This window comes from Colletotrichum lupini, chromosome 4 (genome assembly GCF_023278565.1).
Source record: "Colletotrichum lupini chromosome 4, complete sequence".
NCBI classification, from domain to species: domain Eukaryota; kingdom Fungi; phylum Ascomycota; class Sordariomycetes; order Glomerellales; family Glomerellaceae; genus Colletotrichum; species Colletotrichum lupini.
Window position 1 is genome coordinate 5,737,428 of NC_064677.1, and position 19,574 is coordinate 5,757,001.

General features: G+C 54.0%; 6 protein-coding genes across 6 annotated transcripts; 1 reads left to right on the top strand and 5 right to left on the bottom strand.

The window, feature by feature from the left end:
* Positions 1-438: 438 nt before the first annotated feature.
* Positions 439-780, bottom strand: CLUP02_08801 (uncharacterized protein; the record flags this gene model as incomplete). Its single annotated transcript, XM_049287782.1, has 1 exon — positions 439-780. One exon carries the CDS (start codon positions 778-780, stop codon positions 439-441), a length of 342 nt encoding a protein of 113 aa, XP_049144925.1.
* A 2,465-nt stretch (positions 781-3,245) lies between these two features.
* CLUP02_08802 (uncharacterized protein) lies at positions 3,246-5,531 on the bottom strand (the record flags this gene model as incomplete). The annotated part of the gene is made up of 3 exons (XM_049287783.1): positions 3,246-3,771; positions 3,828-5,274; positions 5,342-5,531. 3 exons carry the CDS (start codon positions 5,529-5,531, stop codon positions 3,246-3,248), a joined length of 2,163 nt encoding a protein of 720 aa, XP_049144926.1.
* A 3,211-nt stretch (positions 5,532-8,742) lies between these two features.
* CLUP02_08803 (uncharacterized protein) lies at positions 8,743-9,024 on the bottom strand (the record flags this gene model as incomplete). The annotated part of the gene is made up of 1 exon (XM_049287784.1): positions 8,743-9,024. One exon carries the CDS (start codon positions 9,022-9,024, stop codon positions 8,743-8,745), a length of 282 nt encoding a protein of 93 aa, XP_049144927.1.
* A 3,055-nt stretch (positions 9,025-12,079) lies between these two features.
* CLUP02_08804 (ABC1 family protein) lies at positions 12,080-14,146 on the top strand (the record flags this gene model as incomplete). The annotated part of the gene is made up of 1 exon (XM_049287785.1): positions 12,080-14,146. One exon carries the CDS (start codon positions 12,080-12,082, stop codon positions 14,144-14,146), a length of 2,067 nt encoding a protein of 688 aa, XP_049144928.1.
* A 2,547-nt stretch (positions 14,147-16,693) lies between these two features.
* Positions 16,694-17,559, bottom strand: CLUP02_08805 (uncharacterized protein; the record flags this gene model as incomplete). The annotated part of the gene is made up of 2 exons (XM_049287786.1): positions 16,694-17,246; positions 17,537-17,559. The coding sequence occupies 2 exons, from the start codon at positions 17,557-17,559 to the stop codon at positions 16,694-16,696; spliced, it is 576 nt and encodes a 191-aa protein (XP_049144929.1).
* A 211-nt stretch (positions 17,560-17,770) lies between these two features.
* On the bottom strand, positions 17,771-18,148 carry CLUP02_08806 (uncharacterized protein; the record flags this gene model as incomplete). The annotated part of the gene is made up of 1 exon (XM_049287787.1): positions 17,771-18,148. One exon carries the CDS (start codon positions 18,146-18,148, stop codon positions 17,771-17,773), a length of 378 nt encoding a protein of 125 aa, XP_049144930.1.
* Positions 18,149-19,574: the final 1,426 nt, after the last annotated feature.

Here is a 19,574-nt window from a genome sequence, read left to right on the forward strand (position 1 = left end):
GCGCGCTGGCGCGCCCGTAGGTGGTTTGGCAGACAGGGAAGGAATGAGGTGTGAGGTGGGTGGAAGGTGCAGGCAGCCTTGCAGGTGAGTTGAAGGTGAAGTAGGAAGGCAGGAGCCTCGTCGAGGCAGCCCAACCCAAGCCGGCCTTTCTTCCTTCCACCTTAAGAAGAAAAAAATGCGCAGATGGCCAGATAAGACAAATATGGTAGAGGAGACTGGGAAGCAAGGCAGGAGTCGAGTAAGAATCTTCAGATCAGTGCCTGCATCTCAGCCTTGCTCTCGTCGGTCTCTTGCAGCAGAGTAACGCAAAAAATTCAACGCTCAAGAAGACAATACCAGCAAGGTTACAAGGCAGCCCGGTGGAAAAGTCAAAGTTCTAAACGCCAACACTCTGCGCAGTCGATGCGGAATATCTCGAAGATGAAAGCATACCACTGCCTAGTAAGAAGCCTGTATGCGAGCCCGTAGTATATCTGCCATCCTCTGTAACAGTTCTGTGGAAACCCCTTTACCGAAGCCACTCAGTCTGATTTTGAAGTTGGTAGAACCATTCGGAACGACAAGATTCTCCTCGAGGGCAGGAAGAACGACCGGCGGAGAGTCAAACACCCACAAGTGATATCGACACAGTTCCCCTTCGGTAGCCGTCGTTCTGTTGGATGGGTGTTCGGGACTGTCGCATGGGATTGTGGCAAAGCAGACAATGTAATGATTATGCTTCTCGAGGTTCATTCTGTCGACGAGGTGCTTGGGAGAACGCACAATACCAGTGGCATACATGCTGTCGTCGGATCTTGGAATACGGGATAAAGACGGATCAAAGATCAGAGTGAATGGGAATGTTCCGACGAAAGAGCGGTTGAGACGAAAAGTGATCTGATTCAAGGTCGGCTTTGATTCGTCTACAATACAAGGTAAGCGAGCTCCTCGTCTTATATCTAATGAACCTTTACAGTAGGCTGGCCCAAGGTAGATGTCCTCCCCCCCCTCTCTCTAACCTGATGGCTCGCAGCCTGTGACCATTCACCAGGAGAAAACAAACTCACGCTCCTGATTTTCTCACCAGAAAACTCAGCATATCAAAATCCACCTTCTCCATCCACCATCGCCAACGGCCAAAACCGCTGGCGCCCTACAAAAGTTCAACGCTCCAACAAAACACACAAAAGGTCCGCATATGCAACAGCCACATATCCACAACGATCAAAGGTTCTTAGGCGCAGATATGTCGGGTTACACGATCCCCGAGCGCCCCCTTTTCCCTCCACCACACCTTTCCTTCGTTCCCCGGCCCAATGAACAAGCATGATTCTCCCTCACCATTCCCTTTATGAGCAGAACGGAGAAAAAGCCTCTCCTGTCTCTTGAGTATGAACGATCATCAACCAATCATCTCGAAAAGTACGCCACAGGACACCCACGCCAGGCCAGCGAAATGTCAAAAGACCAGAGACCTCGAAACGTTGAATCAGAAGGGCCTCCAAAGTCAAAGTTCGCCGCATTTGGCTATTGCTCCCCTTAGCTGCCGTGCTCGACCGGCCAATCCCACGGGAGGGCTTCCATGTCCGGCTAAGGAGTCGAGAAATAAGGTTGGTGGTGGCTTGTTCCCTCTTCCCCAGAGGATCTCGTGTCACTGATTTAGGGCTTCAACTTTACCCCCTTGACAGGTGATAGGCTACCTCAGGCCGTACCTTGACATCCGGGGCAACCCATCTTCAAGCTTGGACTTGCCCACATCTCGCATCCTGCGTCACGAGACTAAGCCCAAGCAAGCAGAATCGAAGCCATCCAGCAAAGTGTCCGAAGGGTAGATAGCAAGGAGGCGTTCGTCCGGCCCCCGCCTCCCCGCCTCCCCGCGCCCCCCCTTTCTGTCGTACCGTACCGTTTAACCAAAGAGGTAAGAAGGACTCAGAACAATGTCGGGCCGTAGACAGCCATCCAAGCTGGAAGGCTGTTTCAGCCTAGAACATCTTCGATCTCGGAGGCGCTTCTTACGTCTTAACCTCCCATACCCCCAGCCTAAACTCTATCGCAGCCGCCTTCGTCCGTAAGATGGCCTGATGTTGCAGATCTCGAGGGGACACCTAGTAGCCCTATCCGCTGTTAGCCCGCATGACAAAGTCCATTGTTGGTCCGGGCCAGACACTAAACTGAGTCGGCCCGTACGTACGTCGCTCGTTGCCTTGATCAGCAAAGAACTGCCAAGACTTTGCCAGGTGAGTAACGTAGCTGAATGTCAGCTCGTCCAAGACGTTCCGGATGACTAGACCGGTTGTGCGCTCAGGTCCGAGAGCCTCCAACTACCATGGCGCATCTTCGTAACTGCAATTCGTGTTAGTGACAGGATGAGTAGCCGCAAAACGTTGACTAGAGCACATGCAAGTATAGGTCACTGTATATGGCATAGCGCCAACGAAGTAGTGTAATCTCTCGTATTCTCTCTGCCACCACCCTTCACTATGATACTAAGGTCTCGCACGCATTCTCAGCGAACGACGTATGTCAGGCACCAACCGCGGCGAGACCCAGCTTCCCTCGACTCCTAGCTTCCTCGTCACATGCAAGATAGCTGAAGGGCGGGCTCAAAGAGCCAAGCCGACGATCCTGAAACCATTTGTTTTTAATCATATCCACACACGCCACCATGAAACCGCTCATCAAAAAAAAAAAAAAAGGTCGTAATCAACCGCGACCAGATAGCCTACACATGCTTCAACAGTATTCTATCATATCCCGCATGCTTTGTTCCAGGATCGTTGAGCTTGAGAAATCAGACATGATCCAAAGAGTTGGCTGCCCTAGTAGGCAACGGTGTCAGGGAGCCTTGGGATGCAACTCTGAATCATCTAAAAGAGAAGAAAGACAAAGGTGGCCGGTGTGTTTGTAGTAAACGACTCAGGAAAAGGTTTGGTGAATGCTGGAGTCGAAACTAATTTTCATCCACGCTGCTTCGATGCAATGAAGCATTTGAAAGAAGAGAATGCCCGTTTTGAAGAAATCCACGAGTCCGCTGTATGTACTGGGCGGACGAGAACTGAATGTTGCTTGGGGTATCGGCTGAAGGACATGACTGTTAAAACATCATGAGCCTGTGCTGAGACTCGAAAATTGCGACTCGTGTTGTTCAAGGAAGGTTGAGAAATGAAATGCCAGGCATCCCACTATTGGTGTATATACTTGGCGAGTTGACTCGACTGACGAGAAAGAACCAATTACGGTCGAGTGAAAAAGGGAAGGGTTTGGAATTATAGGCCTTGCGGATACGCACTGCCGGGTATCATGCCGGTGCCTCCTGCTCGGGATGGGGGGCCGAGGCGACTGCCTGGAAGCTCAAAGTCGGGGTTGTTGTTCAAGAGCATGTCTTGCCTTCGCTGTTGGACGGGTCGTCGGGGTGGCATCGGCTGACCATACCCTGGCATTGGCGGCGCAGGATTCCACCTCGGGTTTACCCCTCTCTGGGATATTGAGGTGAAGTTGGACAGATCAGACTCGGCGCCAGGACTACGTGCACCGGCATCCGCATGAGCGTCATCATACATATTGGGCGCGGGTAGAGGTACCTGAAGGCCAGGCGGGGGACCTGCTCTTTGAGCCGGTGCCGGTGCTGGCGCGTCCGCGAAGCGCGGATCGACATCTTCGTAATAATCGCTGGCTGCTGGCGCAGGCGAGCTTCGGTTGAGCATCTCAGCAGAGCGTTGCTGTTGCAGCGGAGACGCCGTGCGTGATGAGGCCTGGTTCTGGTTCCAAGCCTGACGAGGTGGGACATAGGCACTGAAGATTCAAAATCAGCAAAGCTCTCTTCTGTTTCAAAGATTCAAGGGACTTACTCGTCTTGGCTGTACCTGCTTGCCTCGCTCATGTACGTGTCGTGCCTCTGAGGGTGAGACCTGTTTCCGCCGTTTTGCTGCTGCTGGAGCCCGACCATGCCGGCAATGTCAGCATCACTGTCACGGAACTGACCGAAACCCGCAGGTGGATGCGCAGGGCTTCCTGTAGCGGCGTCCATCTCAACCGCTTGGCCAACCATTGGCTGTCCGTCGTGGCCAGGGAGAGGCGGAGGTGATTCAGCTCTCGGCAAGCTCTGACGCTGAGGGTTGTAGGCTTCATAGCCCTGCTCTTGTTGAGGGATAGATGGGAGAGAAGGGTTTGTGAGGTTGTTCGAACTGGTGTACCCCGGGGCCATATCCATGGAACGACGTCCGTAGGGGCCGCCAGGAGGAGGACCACCGTAGCCGTTGGCTGGACTTGGACGACGGTCGTACGGTCCAGGACCTCCGGGACCACCAGGTCCGGGTTGATAACCTGGCGGAGGTGGTCGGCCTCCTCTCATACTGTTTGGTCCAAAGCCGCCGCGAGGGGGTGGCGGGCCATACCCGCCTCGACCACCAGGCGGAGGGCCACCATAACCTCCTCGTCCGGGAGGACCTCCATAGCCACCTCTTCCTGGCGGCGGAAAGCCGTAGCCACCATATCCGCCTCTGCCACCGTAGCCACCACCGCGCCCTCTGAATCCTCCAGGAGGCATACCGCCCCTACCTCTCATGCGCTCCTGCGAGGGACCTCTTCTTGGGCCAAATCCATCTTGAGGCGGCAGCGGGTTTCCATAAGGATCTCTCTGAATCGGCGGGACAGAACCAGATCGTGAAGGAGGAGCATCGCTAGCAGTCATGACGCCTTGAGAGCCATTGACCGGACTTCTTGCTGTGAGAGGGATACGTTCATCGCTGACCTGGTCATTGTTCTTCTGAGATTCGAATGAGGCAAAGGTCGGCATCTTATCAATGCCGTTTCCTCCGCTGACAACGGGAACAGTAGGCTGAGAGGCGACCGACGCAGCAGTCTTTACCTGAGCCTCGCGGTTGTAGTAATTCTCTCCGCTCATCTCAGCGTTCTCGGCGATTCTCTTCTTCCTGGCCTTTCTGCTGACCAACATGCGGCGCATAGCACACGAGAGCAAACCGCTCATTCCGACAAGAATGGTAGCGGCAAGGACGATGTATGAGCCCCATGCCATGTGGGGGACGAAGAGGAGAACATCAACGAGGAAAGCCAATAGACAGATGAGGAAGTCGATGAAAGAGAAGATGAAGAGGGCGAGAAGGTATCTCGCAGAATGAGAGGGCGAGTGAAGGTGAGCGACGGCAGCCATGATGAACATGATGAGAGTCGCGAGGGCAGCGACAGGATGTACGATCAAGATGGCTGACAGAGTGTTTCGGGCAGAGTCTGGGAGGTCAAAGGCCCCCTTACTATCCGCGGCTCCAAAAACTCGTGCTGTAGAGAGTGTCAGCCACAGTCCCCCGTTTCGGTAGTCAGCAGTGTACCACGTTGAATTACTTACTCGTGTCATAACCAATCTCAGGGCCTTCGCAAGTGCCGTCTGCCTTACAGACGCCAAAGACTCCAAAGTTGGCTCCCTTGAAACTACCCAGCGGAATAGCCTTAATAATCGGGGTCGATAGGGTAGACAGCAGAAGCAAGGCGAAGGCCGCAAAGAGCAGCACCGACATGGGGGTTGCCGGCCGCAACATGATGGCGGTTTGTCGTCGAAGAAACCTGCTTCCAAAGAGTGGTACGGTGAGCCGGCGTCGTCAAGACGCGGCGAAATGAGGGGTGGGTTGCGCTTGAGGGATTCGGGTGTCGTCGTCAAGAAGTTGTTCGGGGTCGGCTAGTGTAAGAAGAAGTGGTTGCGCGGCATCGTCTACTGGTTGGACAAAATCGTAGTCGAAAATAGTGACATGAATGAGAGTAACGAAGTGTCGATGAGAGCCGTATGGCAATAGATTCCTTTCTCTTTCTTCCCTGCTAATCCTCTTGCTCGACTGTCCCCAAAGTTTGCTCAGTCGGTATCCTAACGGGTGCTGCTGGTATTGCCGCTGAAACAATGTCGCAAGGAGACGGAATTTCGGTCGACGAGTTTAAATCAAATCGATTCGGACGAGGTCGGAGAGAGTCGTGGAAGTTTTGTCGTGTCCTAAATGCAGGGCTGCATCCAGGGGAATTGGATTGAGGTTGTGCGAAGTGAATAGGATCGAGTTCCTCCTGTTCGACCTGGAGAAGGGAAGAGGGAGAAAGAGACAAAGGTACGCACGATCTGGGGAGGGAGACGATGTGGGCGGGTGAGTGGGAGAGTGGGCGACTTGTGTGGAGGGAGCGAAGATGGAAAAGTGGGGTCTTGACCGTGGGTGCAGCAGGAGTGGGCAATTTTGGGCCACACGGCAGGGGAGCCAAGGGGATTTGGGAACAGGGGGGTGCAGTCAAGTGTCGCAGAGGGGGGTGTGGTGAGAGAAAGGAGATGGGAGGCAGGAAAGACGTTTACCACCACCACTACCATAAGTGCGACTGGTTCTGGAAGAGTGAGGTTCCCAAGATAGATAGCTCAGGTTTTGGTGCAGGATTCCAATGTAGTAGCGGGAGGCGTTGGGCAGGTTGCGTAGCTGGATGTGGCTGGGGCAGTGGCCAAGCTGCAGTCGACATGCCTATTTATCCAATTACCTTGATTGAGAACTGCAACCAGCCAGCTTCATTTGCATGGCCTGCTTTGCGAGGCTGATGATTGATCATGAGTTCTTGTTTGGGAGGCAACACATCCTGTGGTGCTTGTATCGATTGTGCCTTGAGGGCGAAATGCGTCCGTCGCCCATGATGGGACCTATTTCTTTTCTATCTCCACCCCCAGGGTGGACGACGGACTCATTGTGCCTTCCCTGGAGGGACGGATAAGATACGTACTATTTACAAGTCCAGCGTGCAAGTAAAAGTGCACAGCCCACCTAGGTAGCAAACGGCTTGCAGGCACCAAGCAGCGCAGATTGGCAGAGAGTCGAGAGGCAGGCACGCCGCAAGCCGCACGACAGGGTCGGGTCGAGGGCGACGAGATTGGAGTGCGCGAGAAACGGAGACGGGTCTGCATCTCCATGCAGTCAGACACTGGGCTCACATCGTCTGCCACGAGAGCCTGGAACCCAGATGTCCCCATGTGGGCTCTCTGCAGCGGGTGTTGTGCCCGCTAACTCGTTGGTTCAAATCAATATTCTCCCCCCCGCCGCCGAAATGCAGCGCAGGTTGGCCCCAATATCGATGGGGGGCAGGCACGAACAGGCACGCCGCACTCCAAGAATCTAGATGGCAGGTACCTGAGCAATGTACCGTCCTTAGCGCAAGACCGGAGGTATTCTTTGTTCCTCAACGCGTGTCCAACTGTCCCCCGGCAGCCACACCATTCCATCTCTCTCTTCCCAAGACATGCTGCACCGACTGCATGGCTTTCCCAAAAGGTCAATCTTCTCCGAGCTCGACAGGACAATGCCCTTGTTCTCGCGGAAGTCTGGTCCGGCCTCCATTTTGACCAGAGACATTGAATGCCATTAGGCTTCGTCACAGAATACCGTTCTTCTGTCTTCTGAGGTAGCTCCGGCCAATAGGAGCCTCTTACGAATGATGTGAGTACGCTTCGTCTACGAATAAGGGACCTGACCACACATTCATTTACGCAGCTGGCAAGCCATCCATGGAATCACAAGTCCACCTTAACAACATGCGGTATACAACGCAGACGGGACGAATACTTGCAAAAGAGCCAATAAATCCTTTGTCACCAAGCCAGCCACAAATGACTGCGGCTAAGCTTCCCTTCCATTAGTGTGACCCCAGGAAGCCGGGACCGAGTCCGCTACCATCAGCTCACAGATAGTAGCACCACAGGACCCGACTCGAATCTCTGACCAACGAGAAAAAAGTTGAGCGACGACCATGCCATTTCTAATTTCCCAAATTACGACCGATATCACCCCGACAAAGACGGAGAGTGGGAAAAAAAACTCAATTCATCCCCGTCTAGTCAGGTCCCGGTCGATTCTAGGTCGGCCTATCTGCAATCGACTGCACGCAATCGCGTGCTTACCCGGCAGGCCCTACTCATGATTCCGGCATTCAAACCCGCGTGAGCTTTTCATGGGAAACGATTGATTGAAATATGGCAAGCCACAGTACAATTACGTTACGGAGTACGAAGTACTACGTGCTACTTTTCTGGACCCTGGGTACCTGGAAGCTCAGGACTTCTCTCTACGGATACCTAGTCTGACAGTGTCACGAACAACCTTACCCCGATCAAGCAGGTTGAGATCGAGCGCTCGCGAGTCTATGGCCCCCTGGAATTCCACAAAGCTTAGCAGGATGAGGAGTGGAATGGCGATGGATGCACCGTGCCGGCAAGCCCTCATCCTTCTCGTTCTCTGCAATCACCCCGCCGCTCAAAGATCCTAGTTGGAACAACTCCACCAATCATATGTTTTGATGATCCGAATTAGCCATCTAGTGTTGTGCTTCCAAAGTCCCAATCACTCTGTGAGCGCCGCATCTCTCATGATCGTACGGAACCTCAAGGTCTTCATCATTGCGGGATTCGTGAGCTGACTTCCTGTGTAGCTTTTGACCTGACTCCTGCAAACTTGCAAACAGCTTCAGACTCCTCCGTGGTCAAACGGACGACGCAAAGGCATAGCATCGTGAATTAAGGCTCCCTTGTCGGGATGGGGCACCATAAACTCTCTCGGTATCCTGGGCCCAGGGGTCCACGCAACGCCGTTGTCGGTCGCATCCCTACACTGCAATTACAAGCATCCACTCTGCCTTCGATAAGTTCCAAGCAACTATTGTAGCGACTTGAGGACCGTGGATCGCCCGCGTAGCAGATACATGCGACCACCGCTGTGCTCCACGTCAATCGGCGGGAAGCGTTCATTTTGCCATATTTCTCGTTGGTACGCAACGTTTCTCTGACATTTTAAGCCTTCCACGGATATATACTTCACCTATTGAACCGTCGGATTCGCGAGGCATGAGGACAAAGAGAAACAAAAAGTTGCGGCACCCAGATTGCGTTGACCAACTTGGTTCCAGTAACAGGTACCTGTCGACATCAACGTCAAGAGATTCAGGCGTATCGGAAATGCGAGAAGCAGCCCCGGTGCCTAAGACCACAACGACGACGGCCATGCTCTGGATCGAAAGTCGAAACATAACCGCTCTGCTGACCAAGACAGCTAGCCCACCGCCGCAACGACGCGTTATCGGGCGCTAGCATCGCTACCCTGGGCTATTTCAGGCTGTCCAAGCTTTGGCCGTGCCTCCTCAATGGGAAGAAGCTCGTCAGAGACGGGAGGAATATTAGGTCGCCTCGAAGACGACCTTCGCCCAGAGCCTCTTCCATTTGTTCCATGGCGTCGTTGGCCGAAGTGCTTCGCGCGTGATGTCTACCGTGATGCCAGCGTTGTGGCTGTGGTATTGACTTCTTCAGATGAAGAGAATCTTGAGGCAACTGGCTGACAATAGGCGACTCTGTGACACGGGCGCTTCGCCGTCTCAGATTCTGACGCAGACACCAAGGTTGTTCGCCCTGCAACTCCTGCGGTCTTCCATGCCAAAACCCCCACAGTCCATTCTGCCGCCAGCTTTCAGTCAACCCGGAACGCAGCAGCCCATGCCGCCCGCCGTATAGCCCGCCTATTATGAGCGAGAAGCGAAGCTATCTTGATGAACTCTCAGTCTTGAGCGAGTCAAAATATGAACTGCTCGTCGATCAACGGCTTGTTCTGGGCCCCTTTGATCATTCCGGAGCTTACCCCCTGGCTAGGTCCAATTGTTCGACACGTAGTCACGTCGGCGCCATGGCCTTCCGTCTTCAACCTTCAGGCCCCAGGACGTGCCAGAGCGACTCACCTCGAATACCTAGGTCGGATACATCAGCTACCACTGACACGCGACGGTCCGGGTCTGACTATGTCTATTCGGAGACGCCACTCTGAAAGTCGGGGTTTTGTGGCCAAGCTTTTGCCGATTGTTACGTAGAGTCTTTAGACGATGCTTCATCCATCGTCTTCCTACCCTAAGATACCCGGTCAAACCTTGCCAAGTTTAGCCATTGGCAGCCATGGTCTACTCAATCATCTCTATAGCTCTTCGCCAGGGCCCTCAGCTCATGTTGGGGTATTCGGAGAATAGATTGCCCACGGTAAACAGACTGAGCTCTGCGTCCAATGTCGAGACATGTCTCGGTATGTAGGCACAGTTAGAGGCTCCTGCACGACAGCCGAGGCGTCGCACCACGGTGGGTGAGGCCAGACGGTCCATCAAAACCAAGCCCAAATTATCGACCCTCATTGTTTCCTGACTCAAATATATTTCCGTAGGCAATTTACAACTTTTATATTGCCTAGAACGGCAAAAGACTGGAACTTCTCCGCTGACAATGGAATGGCGCCCATCCCATCAAAACGTTCTATGATTGCCTCTGGTCTTACTGAACCCACGCGCACCTTGTAGATCTGATGGGTGTGCAGGGACACTTGGTTCATGCACTCATTCTTGCCAGACCCTCTAAGCTCAAACCAAGACGTCACGTCTGTCGACCACTTGCGTCATGGTCAACCCGAGCGACGCTGCGTCTTCTATTCGTACGACGGATCGGATCACAATGCCCCTAGGCAGTGAGTGGTGTGCAACCTCGGTTTCTGCCACAACAAGCAAGCACCCTCCTCTCACCAGCAATGAGAAATTCAGACGAAGGAATGGTTGACATGCCTTACATCGAGGGACCGACACCCGCTGAGCCGCTGGTTGCGGGAACGGCCGCCGCCTAACTGCATGAGGAGCCGACCAACCTTTTTTCTTCTGTGTGCTTCCCGCCTCCCCCCTTCGTCACGACCTTTGGCATGTGGTGTCTGCCAAAGGGTTCAAGTGGCTGAAGCTGCCGTCATTCAAGCTTTGCCCATGAAATCGGCCCACAACCTCGCTTTTGTTTCACTTAATCTCAGGCACCGGACGCCGTCGATCCCCAATGCTTCAGAACGCGGCACTTTGGATGGAGCCACGGCCTACCCTGTCAGTCAGCCGGCGGGAAAGGGGCGCTCTGGCTGTATGGCGTACCACGTCGTCAACCTTGAAATAGGCGTTGGCCAGTTATAGAGCTTTTGACTAGGAGGTGAAGGCATCGAGGGGCAGAAAGTGGTAGATGCGCAATGCTGCCAGAGGTCTCATTGGCTTTTGGGCTCGGGTCGGCGACTTTCGTGATCTAGACCACACGCTTTGGAAGAGGCTTATTTAGGCAATTGCTTTGAACGTGTCAATTAGACAAACGTTGAGATGCTTCTTCATCTTCTAGGTTTGGTGTCAATTCCTTCACATTGAAAAATGCATTCCGGCTCTGCAGAAAGGTCCGACAGGTCTCGGATATAAGACTTGAGAATAAGGTTAGTAGTTACGGATCGGGACTATCTCACAGTATTGAATGTTCCCGCTGGACTCTGGAGCGACTCGGCAAACTCATTCTATATTACCCCGGTATACTCCCTGGTGACCCAAGGCTGACCCGCGAGAAAATACGCGAGCTTACGCTGTTTCTGCTGCTGCGGAATAGACTAAACTCAACGTGCTCGACTGTTGAGTAATTACGCCGGGTCAGGGTTCGTGAGACCTCTTGTGTTCGTCAAAAGAGGCAAAAGGCCTCGTGCCGCTATTTGAATCTTGACTAGAAAATACAGGCAGGTCAGCCAAACCTTGGGATTAAACATGAGGTCTATTCATCGGTTATTGAATGCATGCTCCAAGTCCTAACTTGCTTGAGACCACTTACATGGAAACCACACCAGTTCACAACTCATCATTGAATACTGACCGGTGCCTATCGCCAGGTCCGAGGTGGGCACCTGCAATCGGTGCCGAAAGCGATCGGGCGGGGCCGGGGATAAGCGGATGCAACGGACGCATCGGTGCTTGATTCGCCGACGGAGATTTCCTTTTGCTGTATGGATGGCGTACCTCGGTGGCCTGGCCCTCGTTATCGTCATTGATCTGACCTACCTACCTGACCCTGTGGCGCCAACGACAGATCCGGCGGCCGCGCCGAACCCGATTGACCTCTGACGGGACTTTTGCAACTTTTTACCCTCAACCACAACCTTTTCTTTCTCTCCATTTGGTTGTCATTTCTCCCCCCTTAGACTTGAGGACACAAGGTAATGGGAGCCTCTGACTTCCGCCTTCATTCCCTCCTCATACGTCCTCGTCATTACCAATTATGTTACGCCAGAGCATAGCTGGTCTCTCCGCCGCGAGATCACCAGCGCAGAGATGTCTCTTCTCGAAGCGTCATCACCTACTGCATAGATCGAGATCGATACCGACAACGGCCACAGCGACAAGGACAGCGGCGAATGCGACGACATCACGACTCCTCTCCCACACCAGAACGGCGCGCATCCACACGAGCAGCGCCCGCCGCGCCCTCATCCCCCCTTCGCCAGAATCCCTCGGCGCACCAAAAAAGGCGCGCACATACAAGCGCAGCTCCAAATGGCTGCGCCGCCTCGTCATCTTCTCCGCCGTCGGCGGCACGCTCTACCTCGCCGACCGACAAATCTACGCCTCGGGCTTCGCCCGCTCCCTCCGCACCTTCGGGACGGGCCTCCTCGTCGCCCTCGACTACAAGCTAAACTTCCGCCCCGAGCCGCTTACCGGCGGCACCGTGCAGGACCTGCACGTCCGCAACGCCGAGCGCCTGTTCGACCTGCTGCGGCACAACGGCGGGCTCTACCTCAAGATCGGCCAGGCCATCGCCATGCAGAGCGCCGTGCTGCCGCCCGAGTTCCAAAAGATGTTTGCGCGCATGTTTGACGACGCGCCGCAGGACGACTGGAGCGACGTCGAGGCCGTGATCCGCGAGGACTTTGGCGGGCGGAGCGTCGAGGACGTGTTTGGCGTCAGCTTCCGCGGGGAGGAAGGGAAGGGCGTCATGGAGAGGCGGGCGAGGGCGAGCGCCAGCGTCGCGCAGGTGCACTGGGCGCGGCTGCCTGACGGCCGCGAGGTGGCCGTCAAGATCCAGAAGCGGGAGATTGCCAAGCAGATCACGTGGGACCTGTGGGCGTTCAAGACGGTCGCGTGGATCTACAGCAGGTGGTTCGACCTGCCGCTGTACAGCCTCGTGCCCTTCATCACGGAGCGGCTGGAGCTCGAGACGGACTTTTTGAACGAGGCCAAGAACTCGGAGACGATGAGGGACCTGATCAACTCGGAGAAGGGCCTCCGCGGCAGGGTGTACGTTCCCAAGGTCTATCCGGAGCTCTCGACGCGGCGCGTCATGGTGACGGAGTGGATCGAGGGTACGCGGCTGTGGGACAAGCAAGGGATCAACGGGCGGTGGATGGGCGGGTACGGCAAGGGGTCGCCGGGCGTCCACGGCGCGCAGCTCCAGCCGCCCGACATGGCCACCGTCCGCCGCGAGCTCCGCGACCGGCCGTACGCCGAGCAGTTCAAGCCGGAGCGGAGCGAGTGGAAGGGCCGTCGCGGGCGCGGCGGCCTGGGCTTGTCGAGCAAGGAGGTCATGACGACCATGATCGACCTCTTCTCCGCGCAGATTTTCAAATGGGGCGTCGTCCACTGCGACCCGCACCCGGGCAACATCTTCATCCGGCGCCTGCCCAACGGGCGCGCGGAGCTGGTGCTCATCGACCACGGCCTGTACGTCTACATGTCGCCCGAGTTCCGGCACCAGTACGGCGTCTTCTGGAAGGCGCTCATGACGTTCGACAACAAGACGATTGAAAAGGTGACGACGGAGTGGGGCATCAAGGCGGCGGACCTCTTCGCGAGCGCGACGCTGATGAGGCCGTACGAGGGCGGCGACGAGCGGACGCGCAACGGCATCATGAAGGAGCTCGAGGGCAAGACGCCGGCGGAGCGGCACTACGAGATGCAGCAGCGGATGAAGCAGGGGATCCGCGACATGCTGGCCGACGAGGAGAAGTGGCCCAAGGAGCTGATTTTCATCGGGCGCAACATGCGCATCGTGCAGGGGAACAACCAGTACCTCGGCAGCCCCGTCAACCGCGTCAAGATGATGGGGGAGTGGGCGAGCCGCAGCCTGTTTGAGGATCCGAACCTGCCGTGGGCCAAGAGGGCGGGCAACGCGTGGCGGCATTTGCTGTTCAAGGGCGTGTTGGCGCTGACGGATGTCGCGTTTTACTTTTTCAAGGTGAAGCAGCTGCTTGGGTTCGGGGGCGGCATGGAGGACGAGATGGAGAAGAGGATGAAGGATATCGCGCAGGATTTCGGGGTTGAGCTGCAGCATGAGGTGTTTGAGGGTTAGACGGTGAAGATATGTGGATAGGGCGGGGGAGAAGAGGAAAGCTTTGGAGAAGTAGAGAAGGTTCGTTAGATCCGGGTTTTCGGTGTTTAGGGGCTCGGTGAGAATCTTATAGAGACCTTTGATATAGGAAAGATACCACTCATCTGTTTAATGCTCAGTCCCTCGGCCGTCACTGTCACGCGTGTATATGAACGTACTCGCGGCAGTGTCCTACCTTCTAGCTCGAGTCTTCCGGTAGAACCGTGCAGAGTAGAAGGTGAGGAATGTTCCAACTAGCGAGAAACTAAGCTGCCGTGTCGTTGTAATGGACCATGTCTATGGCGTTTGAATTTTCCTACCCAGGGGAACAAGCTTCTGCTCGAGGTACCAGGGCATTGAGGGGCAGCCACGACACAATATTAGGAGTCTGTCATTTACGCTGCTAGCTTTTTCGTTCATCACTTGCCCGAACGCACGGGAGAGGATCCGGCTCATCTTTGCGGGACAAGCTCTGCTAATTAATAGCCCACAAAACGCTGAGGAAGTGCCCATCGATACGGCAGGTGAGACCGACGTACCCTCTCACAATGATAGGTTCTCTTTTTTGGGGACTTTCCCTTCGCCAACGCCAGTGGATGGGTGTATTGTGGATGAAGGCCGTCTCGTATTGGGAACAGAACGAGAGAGTAGTGGCTTCAAGATGTCCTGCAGCGTCTTGGCTTTAGGATACATGACATCATGAAAGCATAGGAGCAGATAATCATGCAAGTGAATATTCGAAAGGTGCTTCAAGCTGCCTTTGGTAACACTTTCTTCATTGATGAGGCTAGCAGAAGATTATGCCCTTTCAATGCCTTTTGAGGCTCGTGTCATTTCCAAAGCGGTCTCGAAATAAAGAGTGTCACCACTAATGTCCTAATCCAATGTTTCCTCTCCAGGCAAATCGCTTCTGTGGCGGACATGGTATCTTCATAACCTTAGGGTATAGTCTAGCACCTTACGAAAGTCGGCATAACAGTCCGCCTCCCAGGCAAGCTCTATCCAAGGTGATTTCTTATTACAGTGACTACTTTCTCTCGCTTTTGTGGGCCACCGATACCTTATCCTGATCTAAATACTAGACGCGCGGCCCAGAGAAGAATGGAAGGGTGTTCTTTCCCCCTTTCTACTCGTTGTATTCGGAGCTCATGGTGTCTCTGAGTTCTTAGTAATGATAGAGGCCAAATAGTGGATTTCAGCAACTACAACCACAAGCATAATCACAAGCGCAGCAGATGAGCTCCGGAACAATGCGGTACAGAAAAGCTCGATCAAGTCAGGAGCTGGCGAAGATATAGTGTTCGTTAGAGAAGAGGAAAGGCGAAAGATGCCTCAGTCACTCATATCATGTAAATATTTACTGTTGATTGGGACGTCGAAGGTCCAGAGGAATCGACTACGAGGATGGAGATCGCACCTACCTGGCGAGGTGTTCATCAATGTCTGTAAGGACAGCTTCCACTGGCTACCATTTGCAGAATTCGCTCCGGCGAGAAGACATAAAGACTTGGCGTCCCGGTTCGTCAACACGCTGTAAAGAGCCTACGGTGGTACGTGGCTGCATTTCCCGCGGTACGACACCAGGTGTGTGCACTGCCTGCCCTTGCCGACTCGAAGCAGCTGCTCTGATCCGTGCCACGATACAAGTAAGAAGACTTTGGAGCATTTGATTCATACTTCAACCAAGTTCAGAAACTTGCTGCCTTTTGGCATCGAGTAGAAAGATCTTCAAAACTTCGTCGGCGGCAAAGGCGAGGGTCTGATACGGGCAAGCGGCGACGATGAAGTTGCGTGAGTCCTTGGATAGCCGAGATCGTGGGCTTATTACGTCGATAAGGAACTGGTACTAGGCCCCGTCCCCGGTCCCGGGTATATTGTAAGGCGTATACGTCACGCTGGCTTGCTAGACTCCAGAAGAGAGAGCTGCGGTATGCTTGATGAAGACAGACCCCGACGACTATGGCTGGATGAAGACAGACACAAATCACGATGTTCGTTCAGCCTATCTAGGCCTCGAGGAGGGCCTCACCCAGTGCAAGACAAGGGGCTACATTCCTTGGTGTTCCTATGAACAGAGTGGCCGAATGAGAATTATTTATAAGGTCCAAAAACTCAGGGTCATGCAGAGCGCAGAAGAGTTCCAGACTTATCTGTCGCACTGCTAGAGGTAAACCTCCGCCTCCTCGCAACCCAAGACGACGGCGCCTCATCAACTCACGGATTCCAGGAGCAACTCCAGAAGTAGGGAGTGTATATGCCCAGGTGATGAAAACATGCAAGATACTTGCACTGCAAGGCAAAATGAACATCAGTCCTCCCCTCACCTGCGCTGAAGTAAGCACAACAACGGACGTGGCAGTTCCAGTCTCAACATCGCCAGGCCCCCTTGCAGACTTCGTCGGGACACAAACCCGTCTAAACAACCACACTAACCAAGGCCAACAGACAATGTTCGGAAGCATTTACAACCTCACCCTTGCTGGACTGCGTAAGAGGAGAGTGCATGTAATGTTTGACAAGTGCAGCAACCTAACCGAGCACCGTCGGCTCACTCGGTTGCGGTGTAAGGCTGATGCAAACAATGAACACCCACTTGCCCAGGTAACCTTGTTGCTTACCACCCTGGCTCGGTAGATGTCCATTTGTGGGATCTGTATCAGACAGTGCTGGTTTACAGTTCATCGAGAAGGCAGTCACTGGTAAATCTGCTGACGCGCGCGAGAGAGACTGTTGCACCAGTCCAAGAATGAGCACAAAGCCCCTCGTGAGTATGGAATCGTCGAGCTTCATGTCTACGGCGCTCCACGGGTTGACTTCAAGGGTCTGAAAGCCTAAAGCCAGCAACGACGCAGGATTCACAACCTCAGAAGATATGAACTTAACCAGTGCCATGGGCCCGGAGGCTCGACTCGGTATAATGTATTGCATGGGAGCGGGAGAGGCATGAGCCAGCGGGCCGACGGGGGGCGCCACCCGAGCGAGCAGGGCGTCAGGGCGCTGGCCACCTGGGGTACGGAAGCTGTTTCCGCGATATTGCGGTTCACGGGGATCTTCCCAGACCTGGTTGAATGAGATGCCAGGGCTGGGTAGGCTCACACGAAACCACCGGTTCTTTGTGAAGCCGCCCGATAAGATGAGGGGGGATATTGATATTCGCGGTGGTTGAATGTATTTAATTGCATGAAGTCGAGTTAAGCTTAGGGCTATGAGAGGAGATCAGCAGACATTAGTGTGCCTTTTATGTAGTAGTCTTGTCTCGGTGCCTGACACTTGAAAAGGTAACCGCCTTGTCTCACACCTCAACATTCAAGTCGAAGTCATGGTGGTATGGATGGAAGGAAGTCTAGACTGAATGGTATTTGTGCTCCCTACCAGGCCAGCAGCGGTAAGGCCATGCGGAAATGAGAATGAGAGAAAAAAAATCTAGCAACACAAGTTGGACCCCTGGAATGCGGTTGTGCTTTGTTCCACAAGCTAAAAGCAGTGTAAAATTGGAGCGCCGATCGATCTCGGACAATTTGAGAGGAATTTTTGGGATGAGATGGCATAAAGGAGCGCGTGGTTAATGTGAAACATGGGCCATTTCGGCGTCGGAAGCCCCACAGTTCATGGGGACGGGAGCCGAGAGGAAAGAGGGGCCGTGGATGGGGAGCGAGATTGGCTGGTTATGGGGGGCTCGAGTGAGAGGTGACAAGACGGTTGAGGGTTTATTAGAGTTTTGAGGACAACCGTGAATGAGCCTAGAGCATTTTGACAGTTAAGTTGCGTGATGGTTTGCTGCTGGTGCTTGGTATTAGTGGGTGTGTAGGGCAGGATGACGGACGGCAGGCCAGCGGCAGTTGCATGTTGCAATACCAGATCGCCGTCCACATCTGGACTTGTCAGTGAGGTAGCATGTCGACGATCTTCCGGTGAGCATTCGGGAGAGAGCGAGTCGGGTCGACCAGCGCACAAGGCGGGCAGCGAGAGCATAGACAATTCCATCCGTGCCACGAGCCCTGCAAGCTACGGTATGCCGCGTGAAAAGGCAGAGTCAACCCACCATTCCAGTGATTGGATTGCTGCAGTACCACTTGGTACGATGGCGGGCTACACAAGCTCAATAACTTGAGTTGGCTTCGGGGAGCGATGCTGTAGGATGCCGAGCGGTTGTGTGTGTGTGTGTGTGTTTGTGTGTGTGTGAGCAAGCATAAGTAAACGTGAATTGCCAAGACGCCTCTGTTCCCCTTCGAATATTCGATGACCAGTCAAAAGTTAGGGAAAGTTACGCTTTATCTAAGCTCTAGGTAAAGAAGAAAAAGCGAAACCTTCGCGAAGACCACGCGTGACAGGCGCGCGGGAAGCATGATGAACGGGAACCAACAAGCAAATACCGAGTTGGCTGGAGGTGATTGGCCAGGGGATGAAGTTGACGAGATGCGGGTGGGCAGGGAATTTTTGGGAGTTGCGAGTTGCGAAATGCAATCACTGAATGCAATTTTCAGGGGTTGCCTGGGCCTGAGGCACATTTCTTGGATTGTTCTTGCTGGGAAGGCAGGTTTGTGATCTTTTGTCGCGGTGGCTTCAGGGAGGGTCCCTTTCGGCGAGAGTCTGGGACGGGCTTCCTCTCGCCTTCCGTTACATCTGAAAGCGCTCGAAACTCAGTCATGGGAAGGCGCTTATCCGTGTAAGCGAGTACGGTCTCCTACCACTTACCTTGAAGTACGGATACTCCAAGGAATGTACCGAGCATTTCGTCCCATGATCTAGACTTACGCGGCTAAACAAAATGGTGAGATGACTTTTAGCGGTGTCTGAGACGGCAAGAAAGTTGATGACGAAAAAGCAAGCTCTTCTTCAGGCGGAGAAGATGTTCCCATGCGCCGACCTCAACGGTGCGTAACGTCAGTCTCAGTATTCCGGACTCTCAGCCTTGTTTGTGTGTTAATTGAAAAGGGGAAAGAAAAAGGGGCAGAAGACGATGCGGTAATTCTTGTATCGGGGACTAGTGTTGGTTTAGTGGGACACGGTACAATGCATGAACACGGTGTAGAGACTGCGTTAATGAGATTAATACTGCTATTGGTCGATGCCCAGCAGCTCACCGCCATGCAATTCGGGAAACATGCATCGGAAGACTACGAGATTCCGCATCTGCTGACATGCGAGCTTGAAAATCCAATCATTTCGGATCTGGCACGTTTGATGGCGACATTCTGAACTTCGTACAGAAGTCACTGGCTCAGACTAAGGTAGGTAATGTAGACGGGCCCAGAGATAAGAAGCCAACTGGTTGGAGAGTTCAAACGGTGTTTCTGTCAACGGGGGAGGGGGATCCATTTCCTCGTGGTGGGCGCGCGGGCGGGCGAGACCTTTTTGGGTGCTTGGAGCCTTGGGCAGCTCTTGGTGGCCCCAATGGCGTTATTAGCTC